Below are 19,221 nucleotides of genomic sequence, written 5' to 3'. Positions count from 1 at the left end.
GGGTTGTATACTCTGTAAATTTTGACGGGTGTCAATCAATTTGCCGAGGGTCCTTCGAGCAGAAGTTATGGTCATAAAATGCATGCATTTTCTGTCAGGTAGAAATGCCGACACAGGCCACGGCCGACAAACCCGTTCCCGTTATCCCATAAACCATTATTTCGGAATACCGACACTAGAAATACGGTAAAAGAAATTTTGTATTCAGAAAAATCATCCATTTGAAGTTCTGCGACAAAACAAAGCGAAAAATTGGAGCACATTATCGGGTTGAATGTTAAAAGTTGTGCCATGTTTATTGATAAATATAAATCATTTTTAGCAAAGAGATGGATTAATAAATTCGGATGCAATTCTTGAAATAAAGTACCCATTTCCCCCACGTGAAGTAACAATTGAAGAAGGTATCAAAAATAAGATTAATGATTTATTTAACGATGGATCATGAAAACCATATGAAATTTAAAACATTGCATCCGTATTATTAAACGTTGTTGACGTTGAGTTAACAATCTCAATGTCAAATAATTTAATTTTTTGACTCTGTAATTATGTTTTGTAAATAGTGACATGCAGCTAACCAATATAATGCAATTTAGCAATGTTCAATTCAACGTGAACGGTGTTTACCTGCATGTCACTATTTACAAAACATAATAAGTTTTAATAACAAAAAAACATTTGTGTATAAAATACTGGAGAAGGTTTTAGGTTGTAATGATGTTGGTATTTACACCAAAAAATTTTCGGACCATTCATTGAAAAATAGACAAACTCAAAAGGCAGATAATAAAAGAAGGAAAATTAAAAAATTGAGTGCAGATTCAGATTACGGTGCTTGTTATAGTGGATTGGGTGATGAGGAAATGATGGATATGCCAGAGGCTACATATCAGAAAATAAAACAAGATTTTTTAAATGAGTTGACTTTGTGTGATGTTGCATCAATTCCAATTTTAACAATGGGGCAACGCAATAATGACGAGTGGGAGAGACTAAGAAATAATAGGTTAACCGCTAGTAATTTTGGAAGAATAATAAATATGAAACTTACCACGGACACTGCAAATACGATAAAAGATATTTTATGTCGCGTCGGAAAATCAAAATTTAAAAAATTGCCTGAATCACTGCAATGGGGTATTGACAACGAAGAGAAAGCAAAACAAAAATTTGAAGAAATAACGTGTTTAAATGTTAGTTCGTGCGGTTTATTTGTAGACACCGAGAAAAAATTTTTGGGAGCATCACCAGATGGATTGGTTGACTTGGATTCAATTGTTGAAATCAAATGTCCATTTGCTGCTCGAAACACCGACATCAAAACGGCAATAGAAAAAAAAAATATTAAATATTTAGAAATTGATCCCAGGGATGATGATAAAATATTATTAAAAGAAAATGACAATTATATGTACCAGGTTCAAGGTCAACTGCATATTACCAATCGCCAAAAATGATAGATCCTTTAGAAAAATTTTACATGAATGCAATGTTGCCCGAAATAATTGACTCGAGAAATAGCCGAAATTTACCTATAAGAAGCATCTTAAAAAAAGACTTATAAATTATAAAACATAACCATGTACTTATCTATACCTACCTATAAAAAAAGTTAATTCTCTGATCAATCAACCACTCAATCATAATTAATAAAGTTTTTATTTGATAACAGCAAGAACCAACATAATTGTCGTAAATAATACGTGATTTCGATCGCACCGAACGTTTGCAGCTTGATAGTACTTGAAATTTTTTAATGTGTACCAGGAATTTTGACTCTTTCGATAACAAAGGGACTATTGGATTTTCCGAGTCCTTCTAGGTACTTACCTAGGACCAATTATCCGAAAATAACGGTACCGTAGACTCGTAGAGTAACAACGGTGAAAAGAGGTAAACTCCGTCCAGCGAGAGCTTGGGAGATTTTTAAATTGTAGACTTGTAACTCAACACTACAAAATGCACTAGAATACATTAGATGATTAGAGCATAATTTCAGGGCAAAAATATCACTGCTTGAAGGTAAATATATAAATAATTTACGCTAGGTAGTATTTTCTCTGCGTAGAATTTAGTGCTTTTTATGTCAAATAGGTGACTTTTTGGTTGTCATTTGAATTTGAAAATAACTGTGCATTCCTAATTAACTGAAACCTAGCCCCTTCCTTGGCCCGGTGGGAACTTGCCAGCCTCTTCGTGGTCCCACTAGATGCTTTCATAATCATCTCTAAATGAAAGTAACAAAATTGGCAAAAATAATGAATGGTGAATGGTAATGGATGAATTTATATGCATAAATTTTGGGAGTTCATATTATTGGACTATTTTTATTTATTAATTCTATTAATAATTTTATTATTCTACCATTTTCTAGAACGATTAGGTTACTAGGTAGTCGTATTTAGCAGCTTTTGGCAAACAGTTTGAGCATTTAAAATACTACTCCTAAAATAGTTTCCCTATGGTTCATTGATAAAAAAAATTTCACTCACTCATTAAAAATGGTTGAATAGCAAACAAAAAATTTTAATGTGAATTTGGTTTTTGACGAATAATTTTTAAATTTTTAAATCATGATTATTATCAAAGATGACATTTATGACAATTCTGATCAGTGCAACCTGTTTTTATAATATCGCAAAAATTGCAGAGCACAAGTGCGTTAAAGACCCCCCGTAATAAATGACGGCCCAAAGCAATGGGCTGACCGAACCCTCGGTCATAAAAGTATTAGTGCGTTATAAGGACCTGCGTAAGTCGCTCTCACTAGCCATAAACCATGTCCGAGCGGCAAGGGCCGCGTCGTCTTAAGTACTTTTGGTTGCCTATTTTCGGATTTATTTTTTATAAATAACAAAAAAACTACGACAGTAAACGAAAAAAGAAAATGTTATCGACCTCCGTATTTCAATTATCTATCAAATGAGTGTTTACTTACCGCGAAAAAACGTTCCAGGACAAAAAAATCCGAAAAAAATGATTTCGCGTTTTTATTTAATTGCAAATTAATTGTTATACTTTTTTTAAAAATAATATGCTATCGACCTCCGTTTAGGTGCCTACTAACCAACCAAAAGTCAAGCATTGCTTCAAAGTTGATTTTGTAGAAAAATTCCGAAAAAAATAACTCCATGTATTTAGTATAGGCGCTAGGGATCGTGGAGCCTTAAATAACTAACAATAAAAATGAACAACTTCGTCTATAGAAAAAAATCATAATTTGATTTATTTATAGATCCTCAATCACTTATATCAGTGCTTTTCATCCTTTTTCGTCACTATTTTCGTGCTGGATCCTGAAGGTATTTAGTAATTTGAAATAAAGTTCCTTTTAAAATAAATTAAACACATGTTCAGGATCGTCTTTAATCTTGTAACTTGTCAATTTCTATATTAATGGTAAAACAGCATAATATTTCGTCAGCCTTTCGCCGACCTCTTGTAAGGACATCACTAAATCTTGGAGCTCCGCGAGCCGCAGATTATGAAACTGATCTATATAATTAGTAGAACTTTCTAAAAGATATAACAGTTTTTTAATATTCTAATTTACAATAAATTTGTTAATGACAGTGTTTTTTTAGCTGTATATTTTATATTTTTACTTAAAATGATGACGCTGTTGTTTCAAGCAGTTGCAATATAACCGATTTTCACCCACTGAGTCTCGTTTTCGATCTAGGTTTTTAAAAATGTAAGCAGCAAATTTATCTTTTTAAATTTATCTTATTGTCAGCTTGTGAACTATAAATAAGAGCCAAAACTCTATTTTAAAAATTTCGTTGAAGTCTAAATTTCAGAAATGGTGGATGCGCCAGGAAATTATTTGAGCAGTTATTAGACATTTTTTTATTTACCACGTATGTAATGGAACCACTGATCCTGTGGATCCACTAATCTTTTTAGGAGATATTTAAATCGACAATTTCTTGAATATTATTGAAAATAAAGTTTTTACTCAAAAAAATAAATAAATTGCAATTCATTGTAATTATTAAAAATATGTGTCTATAACAAGGTCTGCAAAACATAATATTTGTACGATATTTTTTCATCAATAATATTATCTCACGGTCAGTGAAAGAATAAGTTGACTAAAAGAAGTGACAATATTCTTGGAACACATTTTCTTCATGCTATAACAGTAATCTGTAAAGCAATTACAGGAACCTATTTTATTTTTCAGTTAGTTTATGATCTGATTAATTAATTTTTTATTTTACTTTTACTTGTTTTTGTTGTATTACTTTTCTACACAAAGAAGAATAATATGTCGTATTGCTTTGTTTGTATGAACTGAGAGAAACTTGTTCTGCAACATTTTACGTCATGAAAGACACGCGATAAATATGATTTTCCAAGAATACTTCAATTTAATTTCCAGCAATCGACGATTTGAATGAATAATACATATTTATGAAAAGTAGTCATCATTTTTTAATTACAACGAATTTAGAAGTTATACGAACAATATGTTTGTGAAGTTATTCTAGCTAAATTTTCCTGATATCATTTTTTTTATAAATGATTTATAAATTGAACCAATTTCTATTTAGTACTGTACAGATTTAGATATAATTTAATATGTACTTACAAAACATGACCTTTCATTTGAAGCCAAAATTACAGCAGGTAAACAATGCTGGTGTTGGCTAATCTATAGCTATATTTTTCAATATTCATTACTTTTACTATAACGGAAACATAGACGGTCCTACTGGTGAATAATTTTCGAGTCAATACACCAAATTACCATGATATGAATATGCAAATAGCAAAACCGATGTTGCACATGACTGAACGGCACAAATTCACTTTCATTTCAATTGCTCCGTTCTCGTTTAATTTTATTAGCCCCGGGTTTTAAAAAATCTAGTTCGCAGTCAACTTGTCATACTCATTTTAGGAAAATTAATAGCTTTGCGTAACTTTAAGGAGGATTCGATTAGTCAAACATATCTGTGACGGCATTAGTTTATCGAATGATAAATGAAGGCAAAACTGAATTTATTTTGTACACTTGTCTCCACGATGAGCAACTATTGAAACATAATCCCCTAGACTTCGTTAAATCATTCAAACAATTGAATTAAAATATGTAATTAAATTATTAAATTTTTCAACAATCTTAAAACTGAAGTCAATAATCTTTAACCTTTAAAAATTACGTAGTATTATGGAATGTGCTAAAAAATAAGGAAATAAGGAAATTATTCAAAAGCGGTGTAACAAGTCAGACTTGTTGCACTCTAAATTGGCGCGATAATACACCGATGATAGATGACCCACAATGACTTTCTTTTTATGCAGCACGAATTTCACGAAACGGAATTGACCCAATTGCTGTTCAGATGTAACCAAATGATTGATATATTTGCAATAATTTTCTAATTACGTACAGTAAAGAACAGAAAAATACGAACGGTATTTACAAAATAATATAAACTACTTAGTTAATAGACAATACATAACGTACAACAAAATAAAATATATGAAGATAATTTTGCCAAATGTGATACAACAATGCAAAAGTAGAAACGGACAGACAAGGAGAATGCTTGCTGTGTGTTATATTTGGCATATTTACTCAACAAAATCGTAAAATATACATAATTTTAACAATAATAACCATAAATAAAAAAATATATGAATAATAAATTCAACGCTAACAATAATATGTTGCCTAATACTGTACTCGTTTGTCAATTGTCGATTACCACTTCTATTTACAAATTTTCCTCGCAGAAACCTAGATCGTGTATCCATAATTGTACGTTTTGTCACCCCCCGTCATCTTTACACTGACATAACTCCTAGCAGCCCCCCGAGTCAACCCCCCAATTCCTCTCCCGAACGCTGCCGTGACTGCGTTCTTTTCTTTTTCCGCTTCCCTCGCTTCCTCTTCCAGCGCTTTCCTGTAATTCTCGAACTGACCGGGCGTCTCGGCAGGTTGTTGCACAGTGTTCGGCGTGAACAGGTTGACAGCATCGAAAGCAGGTGTGTGGAACAGATTTCCTGCTTGATGGAAGTCTAGACCGGTGGATATCCTGCTGCCGGCTGAAAGCGCAGCGATTTCAGCAGGAGTGCTCACGGATCCTGTTAGCAAACTAGCGTCGTTGGTGTAAATGATTTCGTGCTGGAATTGGGCGGCAGGGAAATCTAACGCTGAAATGGTCAAGGTCATCAGCGTTGTTACAACAAAAATTGATCGGGAAGCTGACATCTGAAATAATAACGTGATCGAAATATTTGTTAATTAAAAAAGTGTTAATGTTAATTTGCAAGGTTTGAAATTGCGTTGAAATTGGTTTAACCGGTGTTAATTATCAATAATGATATTGCAAGTTTAATAATCATTAGCATAATTAAGCCAAGTGTTAAATACTTTTCTCACTGAATCCGTTAATCCTATTTTAACAGATTTGCAAATGAAATTAGACCTTGTCAGTAATCTAATCATATCTTAAGAGCAACTGAAAATAAATTCTTTAAAATATATTGAAATTTGTCAAGGTTTACCGAATTTTTCATGATTTTCAAATAATTTTCTGATTGCGTTGATGCTACTAATGATGTCCAAATTATTTATTAAATGTGTAATAAATTATTGTTCTGCCTAATACAATAGTTTATAAATTCTTTGAGTACCCAACAACTGTCAAGCCCATTTTTGTGTTGATTTATATTATCAAACACCTTCAATAGTGAACAGGACAGGACATTGTAATAACACTTATCTTGTCTAGTCATGTTTACCACAAGTGAAGTACATATTACAGTATCGTTTCCCCAATAAAAATTATCGCTCGACATTATTGTTTACTCAATGGAAGCCAGAAGCAAAAAATTAAATAAGCAATTATATGATAATTATTAAACAGTAGGTACTTTGTTGTGTTGATACTTTAAGATTTTTTGTTAGTCACAAAATTTCTTTGGTAAATTACGAACGAATTAGAAACCGGAAAACACGAAAAATGATTATTTTTGTAAATTTTCAGATTTATTAGTTTTCACCAGACGCACACAACACACATACACACGAGCACACATAGACAAATTCATAACCAACACACGTTCGAAGTAAAAGCACTAACCGTGGTACACATTCTGACAGTGGACTTTTACTGATGTCGGTCAAGAATAAACTGAAAGAGTATCACATTACCACCCCTACTTTTATCTTCTGAAACATTGCAGTGTTATGTACAAGTTCATTGAAATTTGCAATTCATCGCTGACAAGCAGCCAAGCCTCAACAATTAGATAATATCTAAAGGAGTTTTAATTAAAATTTATAAAAAATCGAAAAATACTGGTTTGTAAATGTGTAATAAACTTTACTATTACAATGTAAAATGATAGTTTAAAGTTGAGTTTTTGATAACACATTTTTTTTGTAAAATTTTATCACACAACATTGTGGTTTTTATATTGTTTAATGATAATAAGGAAGTGCACAAGAACTGCGGATTAATGTATCTAGGTAGTACTTAGGTATTGACAATTTACCTTTTTTGTCATTAACAAGAAATTATTAAAAAGCAATTTATTGCTATCGAAAGAATGGAAACAATAAACATTTATTATCCACTAGATGGTGAATAAACGTCTCAGCAATAGTCGTTTCAGTTCAGTTAACAAACAATTGTATTGCAAATTTCAATTTTCAAGGAGTTGGAATCGTAGGTTTCAGTTTTCAAAAATATCCGAGAAAGTCATCACGAATTAGGTCTAAGGTTAAATAATTGGCAAATTATAATTATTATATTAATTTTTGTAGGATGTATTGTTATTCTCGTTGAATTGCTCTGGTATTGTTACGATTGTTTTTCTTAAGCAACGTAGTAATTAAAGTGAAAATTACAAAACCGCATAAATTTCAATGTCATTTGATGAAAATTTAGTAGATGCCTTTCACTAAATTACGAATTACTGTTAACGAACCGTAAACGTCTTTATTACTGTTGTTATATGTCATAGGTTGAGACAGTTTGACAATAATTTTGTGAGACTGAATAAAATTACATTTTACACAATCAATGTCAAGTTTTTACTCTTGAACTTGCTAACACAGGCTCATAATCGGTATATAATGGTAGTTCGATTTAACAATTGCTGTTGTTTGAAACGTAAGTCACAATCAATAAAATTGAAACGACATATTTTAGACTTCCGTCGTTAATAATTCGCACCGAAGTGTTCATTAAATTAAATATCAAAGTTTGGAAAATTTGCTGAAATCAGTAATTATTTTGTTGTGTAATAAATAGTTCAACGTTAATAGCACTGGAGCAATTTATTTGCAATAAAAACATTATGCAGCAGCAAAACTTCTTGTAGAAATGGAAATCTGTTTGCCGCAAATATGTACAGAACTTTGAAATCACCTAATTTTTAAATGTCACCGACTCTGCGATCTAAATACATTTTTAATATAAAATATGTATTGCTAAATACAAACATTACTTCCGCAAAAAACAGAGATTTTAGCATTGTGGGATTGGTTTATTATTATCGTTGATCATCCGGTTTGATAATTTCTGGACAAAAAGTAATTTAACGTTTTCGAACGAATATTTTAGTCCAAGCAATAATTTATGTGTCCGTCTAAATCCAAATGAAATGTTATTTCAGATCGTTGCAACTTTTTGGGATTTAACGAATGTTGAACTAGGACCTTGTAATTTATTCACATTTGGTCAGGAGCATATTTCAAACATTGACAAGGTCACTAATACGTAAAAGCAGAGAAAGGTGTGTCGGATAAAATAGTGGTGTGTCTGTGACGTATCAGTCTTTAAAAAGAAGCGAAAGTAAGACAGTGCGTTATGTAAATATTTGCAATGCTGGCAGTCTCAGGCTTGTCTGAGATAATGATGAGAATGTGATCCGTCGAAAGAATGAGAACTAATAGAGCAGAAAGATGTTTCCTTTAATAAATTGGAAATTTATTTTCCATAAAAAAAATCATTTCAAACATTATTGGACTATTTCTTCTGATTTAAACAACTTTAATATTTAAGTTTTATTTTAATCTGATCTCTGATTTTTATCTTCCAGCTGAAAGGGAACAGAAAAATATTGATGATGGCTCTAGCGAACTTTTTTGACTATCTACATGTATTACGGATGTGACTTTGAAAAATTGTTCATTTTTAAATACATTTCTTAGAATCGTTTTATGGTATTTGACTGTTGCAGTCAAATTGGAATATTTTTTTGATGACAGTTTTATAACTCTTGATTTTTGAGAACGAATCATGTCATTTATTTTTTCAAAGCTTTAAGGTGGATTTAAATGATTGGCGTCTTATAATCCCTCGGCCCTTCGGGCCTCGTGTTTATAATTCCGCCGCGGGCCAAAATCGCCTCCTTCACGCCCTTAATACAAAAATAAATATCCAATTAAAACAACGCCAAAAGAGCACCGTTTTAATATTTTTGTGTCTTGACTCTTGATCTTGAGTAAAAAAGCATGTTTTGAGCATGTCGTATGTTGTACGTTTCTGAATCACGGTTCAAAGTACTGAAATTAAATTGGGCGACCCCTTTTGCGGTGTAGCCCAACGGTAAACGTCGCGAACTAGTGTGCAGTTGGCTTAAGCAGTACGATGCCTGTTTTATCGACATGAGCAAGTCGCCACGGAAGTGATCAGTCATCTTTTCTGGAACATAAAGCTTTTGCCGTGCTCTTTATTGAAAGACAAAGTGTCTCTGTACTGTACATTTGTTCGAGTAATTAGTTAAAAGTGGTGACGTGCACCTGGTCGAGTTTGAACGTCCAAAAAATCGCCCGAAGTCCGCATTTGACCTACGTCGTGTCTGTGAGTTTTGAAGGAGGCCATCTTTGCAATCTCCTATCAGAGGTCCTTGGCTCGAGGTTTCATTGTCTGGTGAAAAGCCAGTATTTATTACACATACACTCCGTCAAATGGCTTTAAAACGAATTAACAAGGTACGTTAAAGTTTACAGTGAAAGTGATGTTCGCATGTGATTGTAGAACGTGGTGTTGAAGTTGTTTTTGTGGCAGTTAAACGCCCTTAACGATTTTGTGATCCGACTCTGTGAATCGCACTGGAATACCGTTTAATCCTGTTATGATCTGATTTTTTGTACGACGTTGGGTGGTTTTATACCGTTTTCGTAGACCGAGGGGCCTCTCGAATTGCATTTTGTCAGATCGTGACAGTGTTTGACTATTTTCCTGCTTCACCTTATCAAATGGCACAAAAAATGCCGGATATAACGTAACCATTGTCAATCCCGGTCGAGACCCGTTTTCATTTTGGTCGTGATCGGTTTTTGCGAAAAAACATCGATTCACAACAATGCGGCTAATTTTAAGACCTTGGGTTGATGTTTCATGCTTCTAACCTCACCATATTAGGCCCCTGACTTTCAGGTGTCTATTATTAACCTGATACCTGTTCAAGAGTTTTCAAACCTATTTTTCTTGTTTTTTAGGAATTACAAGACCTCGGCAGAGATCCTCCAGCACAATGTTCAGCAGGACCAGTTGGAGATGATTGTAAGTTCAACGATTTATTCGCAATATTACCAATCATTAAATCACATGTCTATGTTTATTCTAGTATTTCATTGGCAAGCCACAATTATGGGACCAGTAAGTACTCTTTTTTCTATAATTTTTTTACTTTAGCTCAATTCAGGACATCACATAACTGAAATGAAGCTATTAATAGACTTGTAATTTATTTATTCAATAACCTTATGCAAACACTAAATTATATTGATCTGAGCTTTCTACCAAAATGCTTAAATTAGACCAAGTAATTTGTACTGACTATTATTTACATGCTTTTTGCATTTTTCTTTGTAAGAACTGTTTTATGTAGAAAAATTCATATCATTTTTATCAAGTTTCAATTAAATGTGACTTTCTTTGCAGCCTGATAGTCCATACCAAGGGGGAGTATTCTTTTTAACAATTCATTTTCCAACAGACTATCCGTTCAAACCACCAAAAGTTGCGTTTACTACAAGGATCTATCATCCAAACATAAACAGTAATGGTAGCATTTGTCTTGATATATTACGTTCGCAGTGGTCACCAGCACTTACAATTTCAAAAGGTATGTTATTTTATGTTTTGATTTTCTGTTTTTAGTTTTATGTTAAATAATTAAGATTTTATATTAAAATTGTGCATACAAATTTTAATTGTGATATCTTTTTATTCTTATTACACTACAATCTCCACATTTGGTATTTCCAAGTTATCATTCAATTATGAGTCATCATGATTTATCATGATACTGTGTAAAAAAGGTGAAAATGATTTTCATCTAGTGAAGTTCATGTTTTGATATTTAATCTTTCATTTGCTTGATAACAATTTGATATTAATTTTGTAAATGTAGTTACTTATTTTATAAATGAAGCAATCAATATTAGGGAAGTTTTGTATTAATTACTCTAGAAAAATTGGTAAACAGGTAGTGAGCTTTGATATACCAAATGCAAGATTATTTTTTATATAAATTTAACATGAAATTTTTCGTCAAAATGCCGTTATACTTCATTACCTGTCAGATAATGCAGTGTAATTTGTATCCAATTTCATTGTAACTGGGTGGTTGGTGTAATAACTGAGTCCGTAAGAAAATCACATGGCCTTGTCTGTTTGTTTTCTTTTCTTAGAAGAAATAAATTCCTGAGAGAGGATACGTGCAATATATAATTTTATTTATCGCTTATCGTCAATAAATAGGGCATTAAAACTGCATTGTATAATTGACTGTGTAAGTAAAAACATTTTCTGTTACATTTTTCTATACGTTTGTGAAAAGAATTTGTTTCATAAACCCATATTTTAGTGTCCATGTATGTTTATTTAAAAAAAAATCTTACAATAGCTATTTCGTGAGAAAAATATCTAAGGTCACTGCATGTGATTATTTGGTAACGGCAACGTGTGGTTCTATTTTTGTTATTTGAAATTTTTTTGTTTTTACCGACTGGAGGAGTCTTTCGTAAACGATTTTTTAATTCTAACAAGGTTTTTCACAGTACCTACTATAAAACTCAGTAAATTTTAATTTCAAGAAACGCATCGTGTCATTCATATTCATTATTTGCAGAATCGTCTTTTTTTAGAAACACAGTTAGGTGATTTCAATTTATAATCGTTATTTACAGTTTTAAGATTCTCGATTCAGGTGGTAGAACTAGTTCACTTACCATAAAATAAAGTGTTGACATTAAATTCATCCATAAAGTGGTGAAGTAATTACGAAATCTGTTTTTAGCCAATGAAGTCAAAATGTATTTGTTTCTTTCTTTTTTGTGTCATTATCTAACGCTACGTTGTATGACAAAATCTTTTTTGAAATATATTTTGTTTCGTTAGTGCGGTTTTTATTTCAAATAAGAGTCTTGTGACACATTTCAGAAGCCAGAAAATATTATCCACATTTCCTTCAAAAAAACTAATCCAGTCAAATCGATGCCAAATTTGAAGTTCAGCCACTGACCAGCAAATTCATGTACTAGTACAATTACTGAATATTTCGCTGTCTGTTTGTCGTTGGCTGAAATTATAATTTGGCAGCGATCAGATTTTTTAAATGAATGAGACGAAAAATATTTATTAACTAACGCATTTTCGTTTTTTATACATTTACTGTGCTGTAGGTTTAATTTTTTTCTGGAAATAATCTACCAAAATATCCCTCCACAGCATCAAATTCTCTATCTATAATCTTGGACAACTTGACATGTACTCAGGATATTACTACATATAGTGAACATTTGCTTCTGTGTTTCACGACTTCAACTGGGAAATATCTCTTGAATTGTGTAAGATTTAATAGGTTTCATAATGAGAATCATCAGTTGGTTTTTTTTTTCTTCTGAAAAGACAAGTACCTTAACCTGCCAAATTTTAAATAGTTATTTTTGCTTCGCCACGTGCGGATCTAATTGCTGGCTAATAACTGGTGAATAAAGTACCGATGTACTCAATACTTCGATAATGTGAACATGGTCGACAGAATGTACCGACATTTATGATAGGTATGCCGGGGGTGTGTTCGTAATGTATATTAAGATATTTCTTGTGTTGTTTGACATTCTAGACCAAGGAAAAACAAAAGGATAAAATGATAACTGTGGGTACCGTTTCTGTACGAATTTAACTTTTCTGATATAATTTTACGACCATGTTAATTATTTTCGTACGAGTACATTTTATTATTATGAAAATCGACAGAATGTGGGAGAATCTGCCCACACGTTTTTCGTTTCAACTCCGGTTTAATTTGGGACAGTAACGACGTCAGTTTGTACTTAATGACTCAAAAAGGAAGTAGATGTAAAAAGTCGTTATATTAAGGTGAAATTGTTAATCATACAGGAAACAACCTTGTGTTTGCTGTTTCATGATACCCATCTAAAAATTTCGCACGTGATATAAAGCGTAATAATTATAGAATTTTCTTTTTCGTAAGTAACGAAAAGCACACCTCGTAAAAATGTTTTGAAAGGAAATACAATACATAGTCTATTTGCAGATTTTTGTAGAAGCTGACTTGATTAAACAGCGAGCGAGGATTATTGATCAATGATAAATAAATTAGTAATTAATAGCTTGTATTGATTGGTTTGGGAGTGATGACATTGACTAACTTTTGTTTTGTTCCAGTACTCTTATCAATCTGCTCACTTTTGTGCGACCCAAATCCAGATGATCCATTAGTACCAGAAATTGCTAGGATATATAAAACCGACCGGGAAAAGTACAACGAGCTAGCGCGCGAGTGGACTCGCAAATATGCTATGTGATGCCCCGGCCCCCAAACCCCACACTTCACACTTTAGATAAAAACAACTTATTTAATTGCAACACTCGGGGGGGATGAGCCAGCGTTCATTTTTGTCAACTTGTATATTTTGCTTTGGACTGTGCTCCCTCCATCACTTACTACCACAGTATGCAATTGGGGTTTTAAAGTTTTAAAAATCAGTTATAATCTATATTAAATTTGAAATTATCTTATTTTAATATATTGTGGTTGTAAGAAGTCAAGTGTTGGGTTGAGTTTTTTTTCCCACTTGCACCCGACTACCTTGCAGGAGTAGTGAAAGTGCGTGTTGCTTGTTTGGTAATAAACATCCGGCAGGCATTTTTAATACTTGATTTCATCGTCGGGTCCCGGATTTTCTATCCAACGTATGGATGACACTCATATACTAATATAATTGTTAGATAAATTAATATGTAGGTTTTGTGGTTCAACTAGGTGTATTGTAATAAATGATTTTTTTGCAATTCTCTACATTCTATACATGTTTCAAGTTTTTAATATTCTAGATCTCAGATGTCTAGTACTGTTCGGCTAAATTTAAAGGTAAGACAACCTTATCAGAGTCGCGTGACGTTTTGTTTACACTGAAGTTGACCAAAGAGCAAACAGAGCAATCACATTTTAACATCCGAACGTTATTTTGTAAAAATTATGGTGGAGGCTTTGTCTGCTCAAGTACTCCTAAAAGCAATTCCCCAACACTTAAAATGAAAATCAGGCAAGTCATAGGAAAATTGTTCTGGCAAAAATTTCAGGATAGAATAAGTATAACGTAATTTATTTCACACAGATGTGGACACTTCTTGTTTGTTTGCAGTTATGACTGTACTATTTAAACCATGTAAAACTTTTTATACATAAATATAATGTGTAAAAATCTCGAATGTAATAAATAAGAGATTGCTTCCTGTCCCTGGTGAAATCTAATTTCCGGGACCCTCACGCAGGGTTGTCTCCTCCCCTTTTTTAATTGAGACACAGTTATTCTCGTTAAATTATTCAGTGTATAATACCAATTTATTATTGCATAGTAAGGATTTGTTACATAATATATATTTTTTTCTCCGCAATTATCAGGAAATTAAAATAAAAATACAGTTAACTCTGTTGTTTTTTTATTAGCGTTGAATGTTGGTGGTTTTATTATTGAAAGTGAGAATGAGGAAAATTTGGGTTTTTAAATTATTTGTTTAACGTTTTGTTTATTTTGGTTTGTGTGGAATAATAAAATATTTGAAAACCTCAATAAAAGTTTACTTTGAAACTGAAATGTATTATTAATTATTACCATTTACTTTGATGTTTTAGGCGAAACAATAATATTTTAACTGATTGCTTCATACTCTGCGGAAAATACAGACGGCACATCTACATTCTACCGTCTGCACCTACAATAAATAAAATAATAGAGGTGTACTATACTATAGTTTTCTTGTTTCAGGTCAAACATTAAATAGTGTTGCAAGAAAACAGTAGACGACTACAGTATTTGTTCATTGTTATACAAGAACTTGTGTCGGACTAATGTGACGATGTTACAAATTGACAATTGTTTTTCAGGATCAATGTCGCCATCTGACCTAAAGTAAATATTGACCCGGACAGAAGCACATGAATTTAAACATCGTGCATGACACTCAATGGTAAACAACAGAATTTTAGAAAACGCAAAAGAACGATGTTTTCTTTTTGTTGATCGTTTATAAGTTACTAATGTCAATTTGCTCATCAAGGTGTAGTTATGAAATTTTTTCACCAAGTTGCAGAACTAATTAGATGAGGGCGTTCCGCAAAGAAAGTGATGCCATAATATAATTTGTAGGGTATGATATCTGGGTCTTTTGCGTTTTTTTCTAACTTGGAAAAACAACAAAAGTCATTACCTACGTGCTGTGAAAAGACGTAATTTTTTGTTTCAAAAAGTTGATTATAAATGGTAAAACTTTTTAACAAGATGTAGTACGACTATTTTTCCTGGTAGTAGAGTTATTTCAGTAAGTATTAATTTTTGGATAATCAAATTAGTGGCACCATGGTGATGGTACGTGCACAATTTTTGTAATAACTACAAATTGACATTATAAACAGTTTCATTGAAGAATTATCATCTGAGAAGTCAAACTTTAATGTTTAAATTTTTTTGGTGATATATAAAATCGTAAACATTGAAAAGATGTAAATGAATTAATTGCACTTTTTCATTATAAATTTTAATTATGCAACAAACGATTGTTGTATCTCGTTATGCCTGTGGTTTTACCTAATTAAAATCAATACCAACTAGAACTTATTTAATCGTTTTTTTATTTAAAAAAAATTAAAATTAATCAATTGATTAACAGATTTATGTTTACATGTGGTTAAACAAGACTAGAATTTCAAAATTGAGATCAGGTTTCATAGAAGGAATCGATCTTTTTAGAAATGCGTAATACTAATGAAGATATTGTTCTGTAAACATGTTTAATGAAAAAATTCAATAGTTGCAAACTGAGTCATCTGTCATATTGAAACATTCCGTTATCAAACTCGTGAATTATTTTTAGAAGAAGATGGGTGATAATTGTACGCTTATTTCAACAATATACATCGATGACAAATGAATGTCAACAGTGAATGTTCTTTTGGTAATTATTTTTTTATTAATATATTAACAGATACGTTATTTCTTCTAATCGATCAAAATTTTATATTGATAAGGATTTTTAGTAAAATGTCGAAAAAATACTCTGATCAACGAAATTTTCTAACGGAAAAATCGTAAAATTACATATTGGGTGTAAATCAGAATCATTACGTCTTCACAGAAGCGCAAATTTGTTTATGCAGTATTGGAGACTATAAGTACTATAAATACCTGAGGTGGTTCAGTCGAAAGATTATAGCAGTACGAGTGGTACCTACCTACCAAAACGAAGTCAGTCTCAACACAAGAATAAAAATGGGAAAGAAGTTTATTGTGGTAAGTGTATTTTTCTATTATTGTTATTTTTTTTAACTAGGTATTTGTTTCAGACATGTGCCACGTTGGCCATTTTCTGCGTTTTCCTAACACAAGCGTACCCTTTGACGAATGACGAAGATGATGACGGTAACGATTTAATTACAGCAGCCGATGAGTATTACCAACCCCTCTTTTCGCTGAGAAGATATTCAAATGAAAAGAGACGAATCTACAATTTCCGCCCCGACTACGATTTCCTCCACGAACATGATGCTTACAACTCTGACGGGGACGACTTTCCGACCTTGGCATAAACGTTTTTTGTGATTTGACTCTGAAAGCACCACCATCGCAAGCCACTACATTTAGTTATTTATTTTCTTATTTATACCGTTTTATTACAATAAAATTTATAAGCATTTAATCCAGTTGTATGATTTCCTCGTCGACATCGCCGTTTTTCTCTTTATTAAAAACCAAATATAGTTCGAATAATATGAAAGTGGCGAAGAAAAACACCGCAGAAAAAAACGGAGGTGTTTTTCTTCTGGAACACTTGACATTTTTCTTCTGCTTGTTATAATTGCAGTCTAATTCGTGCAATTTCAACCTGCTCGTTTTCCCATAGAATGTGCAACCGTCTCTGAAATACTTGCAAGGGAAGTCCAATTTTCCGTGCAACTCTTCTAGTGCTGAATTCTTTGTGTAGGTGATCAACGCACGACATTCTGGACAATTTTCTAATTGAACTGCACAATTTTCGCATAAGGCATGTCCTCGCACACATTCACTGATCGGAGGAAACATGTATTCTGTACAAACTGAACACTGAAATTCTTCCAAGACTTCGTTACGAAGCACCATGTTATTGTCCACAATTGAGAAGTAACAAAACTGTCAAAGCAAACAAATTTGACGTTGCCTGAAAATGTGATGTTTCATGTTGTTCAAGTGTCTTGGATTTTCCAAATTATTGTAAAAAAGATTTTGTAGGCGAAGATGGAAGTTAAAGGTAAACTACGTGAAACTTAGAAAAGGATCTTTTATTTAAAAAAGTAAAAAGACAGCGGTAATTTTTTTCTAATTATCTGCTAGTGTAAACAGCTGATCCGTAATCCGTAGTGCGTTCACAATCGACTCTTCAACGCCAACTTTGAGGTGAAATTAAAAAAAAAGACATAAGGGGCGGCTACGGAAAACAAGATCCCCGAAAATGTACTTTGTTTTATTGAGAATGTGAAATTTTTAATGAGTATTATAATGCTTGTTGCAATATTTATTTATTTCAAACATTTACAAATATTGACATTTACAGGGTGATTAAGAAGGACTGTTTGAGTTGGTAATGCTGAATTTTATTTTTAAATGGTATAACTGGAGTAAATTCCGGTGGTTGAAGACTTGACGATACTGACAGCCGCATTATTGACATTTCAAATTAAAACGCTGGATATTTCAAAATTAATTAAAAAAAAATTTTTTATTTAAAATTGTTTTCGCGTTACAACACGATATTTTCATTGGAATGGCATATTTTTGAAGCGGGTAAATTTACAATTTGAAATGCAAATTTCAAATTCTATAAATGTTTAAAAAAATCGTGTAAGCAACACAATATACAGAGTTGTGTGCTAGTGTGTATACATATTCATATACACACTGATTCACACCCTCACGAAATTTAAATGCAGCCAGCAATACGTTTTTCATTCATAACTTGATCGAAAAACATGCATTCTGTATTTTTTTGTTCGACACTGTCAGAATTTGAGAATTTTCTCCTATGTGAACGGATTTTTATAAATATCACCACTAGTCAAAATGAAACGTCAAGCTAATTTTAAATATTTTAAGCCTTTAAGGAGGTCGTTGAACAAAAAAACGTTGTATTCAACTCGTTCGTGTGTCAATTGGCCTTTTTTGGCGCCCACTCGTGCCAAAAAACCCCAATTTACACAAGAACTCACATTTTAAATGGCAGTAATCGAACATTTTTTTTTTTATTTAAGAAACTGACTCATATCAATATCATATCGATCCTTTTGTCACTGAGCCCATTTTAATTAATAATAACTATTTTACAAAAAGGAACTGTTAAGTAATCATCAATAATGCCACTTATCGGGAATAAAGAAAACATTTGTAATTGATTTCCATGGAAGCAACCCAAATTACCAAGTTGTTTCCGTGGTGTAGTGGTTATCACATCCGCCTAACACGCGGAAGGTCCCCGGTTCGATCCCGGGCGGAAACACTCTTTTTTTTTTCATTAAATTTATTATGAATAAATTGACTTTTTCTAAAAAAAATGCAAATAAATAATAATTATTATCTGAACCAACTTATTGTAACTAACGCGAAAAATACGCCCTAACTATGACATTACTGCAACAACGAAACATTTACCACTCGGCTCTCAATGTTTCTAACCGGCTCCATGGAAG

The 19,221-nt window shown here is 32.3% G+C and overlaps 2 protein-coding genes and 1 non-coding gene across 5 annotated transcripts; 2 read left to right on the top strand and 1 right to left on the bottom strand.

The window, feature by feature from the left end:
* Nucleotides 1–5,349: 5,349 nt before the first annotated feature.
* On the bottom strand, nucleotides 5,350–7,217 carry LOC138135377 (uncharacterized). Its single transcript, XM_069054094.1, has 2 exons — nucleotides 7,101–7,217; nucleotides 5,350–6,226 (listed from the first exon to the last, which is right to left on the bottom strand). The coding sequence occupies exons 1-2, from the start codon at nucleotides 7,110–7,112 to the stop codon at nucleotides 5,753–5,755; spliced, it is 486 nt and encodes a 161-aa protein (XP_068910195.1). The 5' UTR covers nucleotides 7,113–7,217; the 3' UTR covers nucleotides 5,350–5,752.
* A 2,409-nt stretch (nucleotides 7,218–9,626) lies between these two features.
* Nucleotides 9,627–17,201, top strand: eff (ubiquitin-conjugating enzyme E2 eff). Of its 3 annotated transcripts, none has more exons than XM_069053002.1 (7): nucleotides 9,627–9,961; nucleotides 10,472–10,535; nucleotides 10,600–10,631; nucleotides 10,917–11,100; nucleotides 13,671–16,460; nucleotides 16,543–16,795; nucleotides 16,849–17,201. In XM_069053002.1, exons 1-5 carry the CDS (start codon nucleotides 9,938–9,940, stop codon nucleotides 13,808–13,810), a joined length of 444 nt encoding a protein of 147 aa, XP_068909103.1. In that variant the 5' UTR covers nucleotides 9,627–9,937; the 3' UTR covers nucleotides 13,811–16,460; nucleotides 16,543–16,795; nucleotides 16,849–17,201. The 3 variants fall into 3 exon arrangements, with proteins under 3 accessions (XP_068909103.1, XP_068909105.1, XP_068909102.1); XM_069053004.1 differs by having other exon boundaries at nucleotides 16,534–16,795; XM_069053001.1 differs by having other exon boundaries at nucleotides 13,671–16,795.
* Nucleotides 17,202–18,958: 1,757 nt separating this feature from the next.
* Nucleotides 18,959–19,031, top strand: TRNAV-AAC (transfer RNA valine (anticodon AAC)). Its single transcript has one exon. It is a non-coding gene; the product is annotated as a tRNA-Val (tRNA).
* The last annotated feature ends 190 nt before the right edge of the window (nucleotides 19,032–19,221 follow it).

The sequence above is a fragment of the Tenebrio molitor genome, chromosome 7 (assembly GCF_963966145.1).
Source record: "Tenebrio molitor chromosome 7, icTenMoli1.1, whole genome shotgun sequence".
Taxonomy (NCBI): Eukaryota; Metazoa; Arthropoda; class Insecta; order Coleoptera; family Tenebrionidae; genus Tenebrio; species Tenebrio molitor.
Note: the sequence above shows the minus strand (reverse complement) of the source record. Positions and strands in the feature narration are given on the sequence as shown.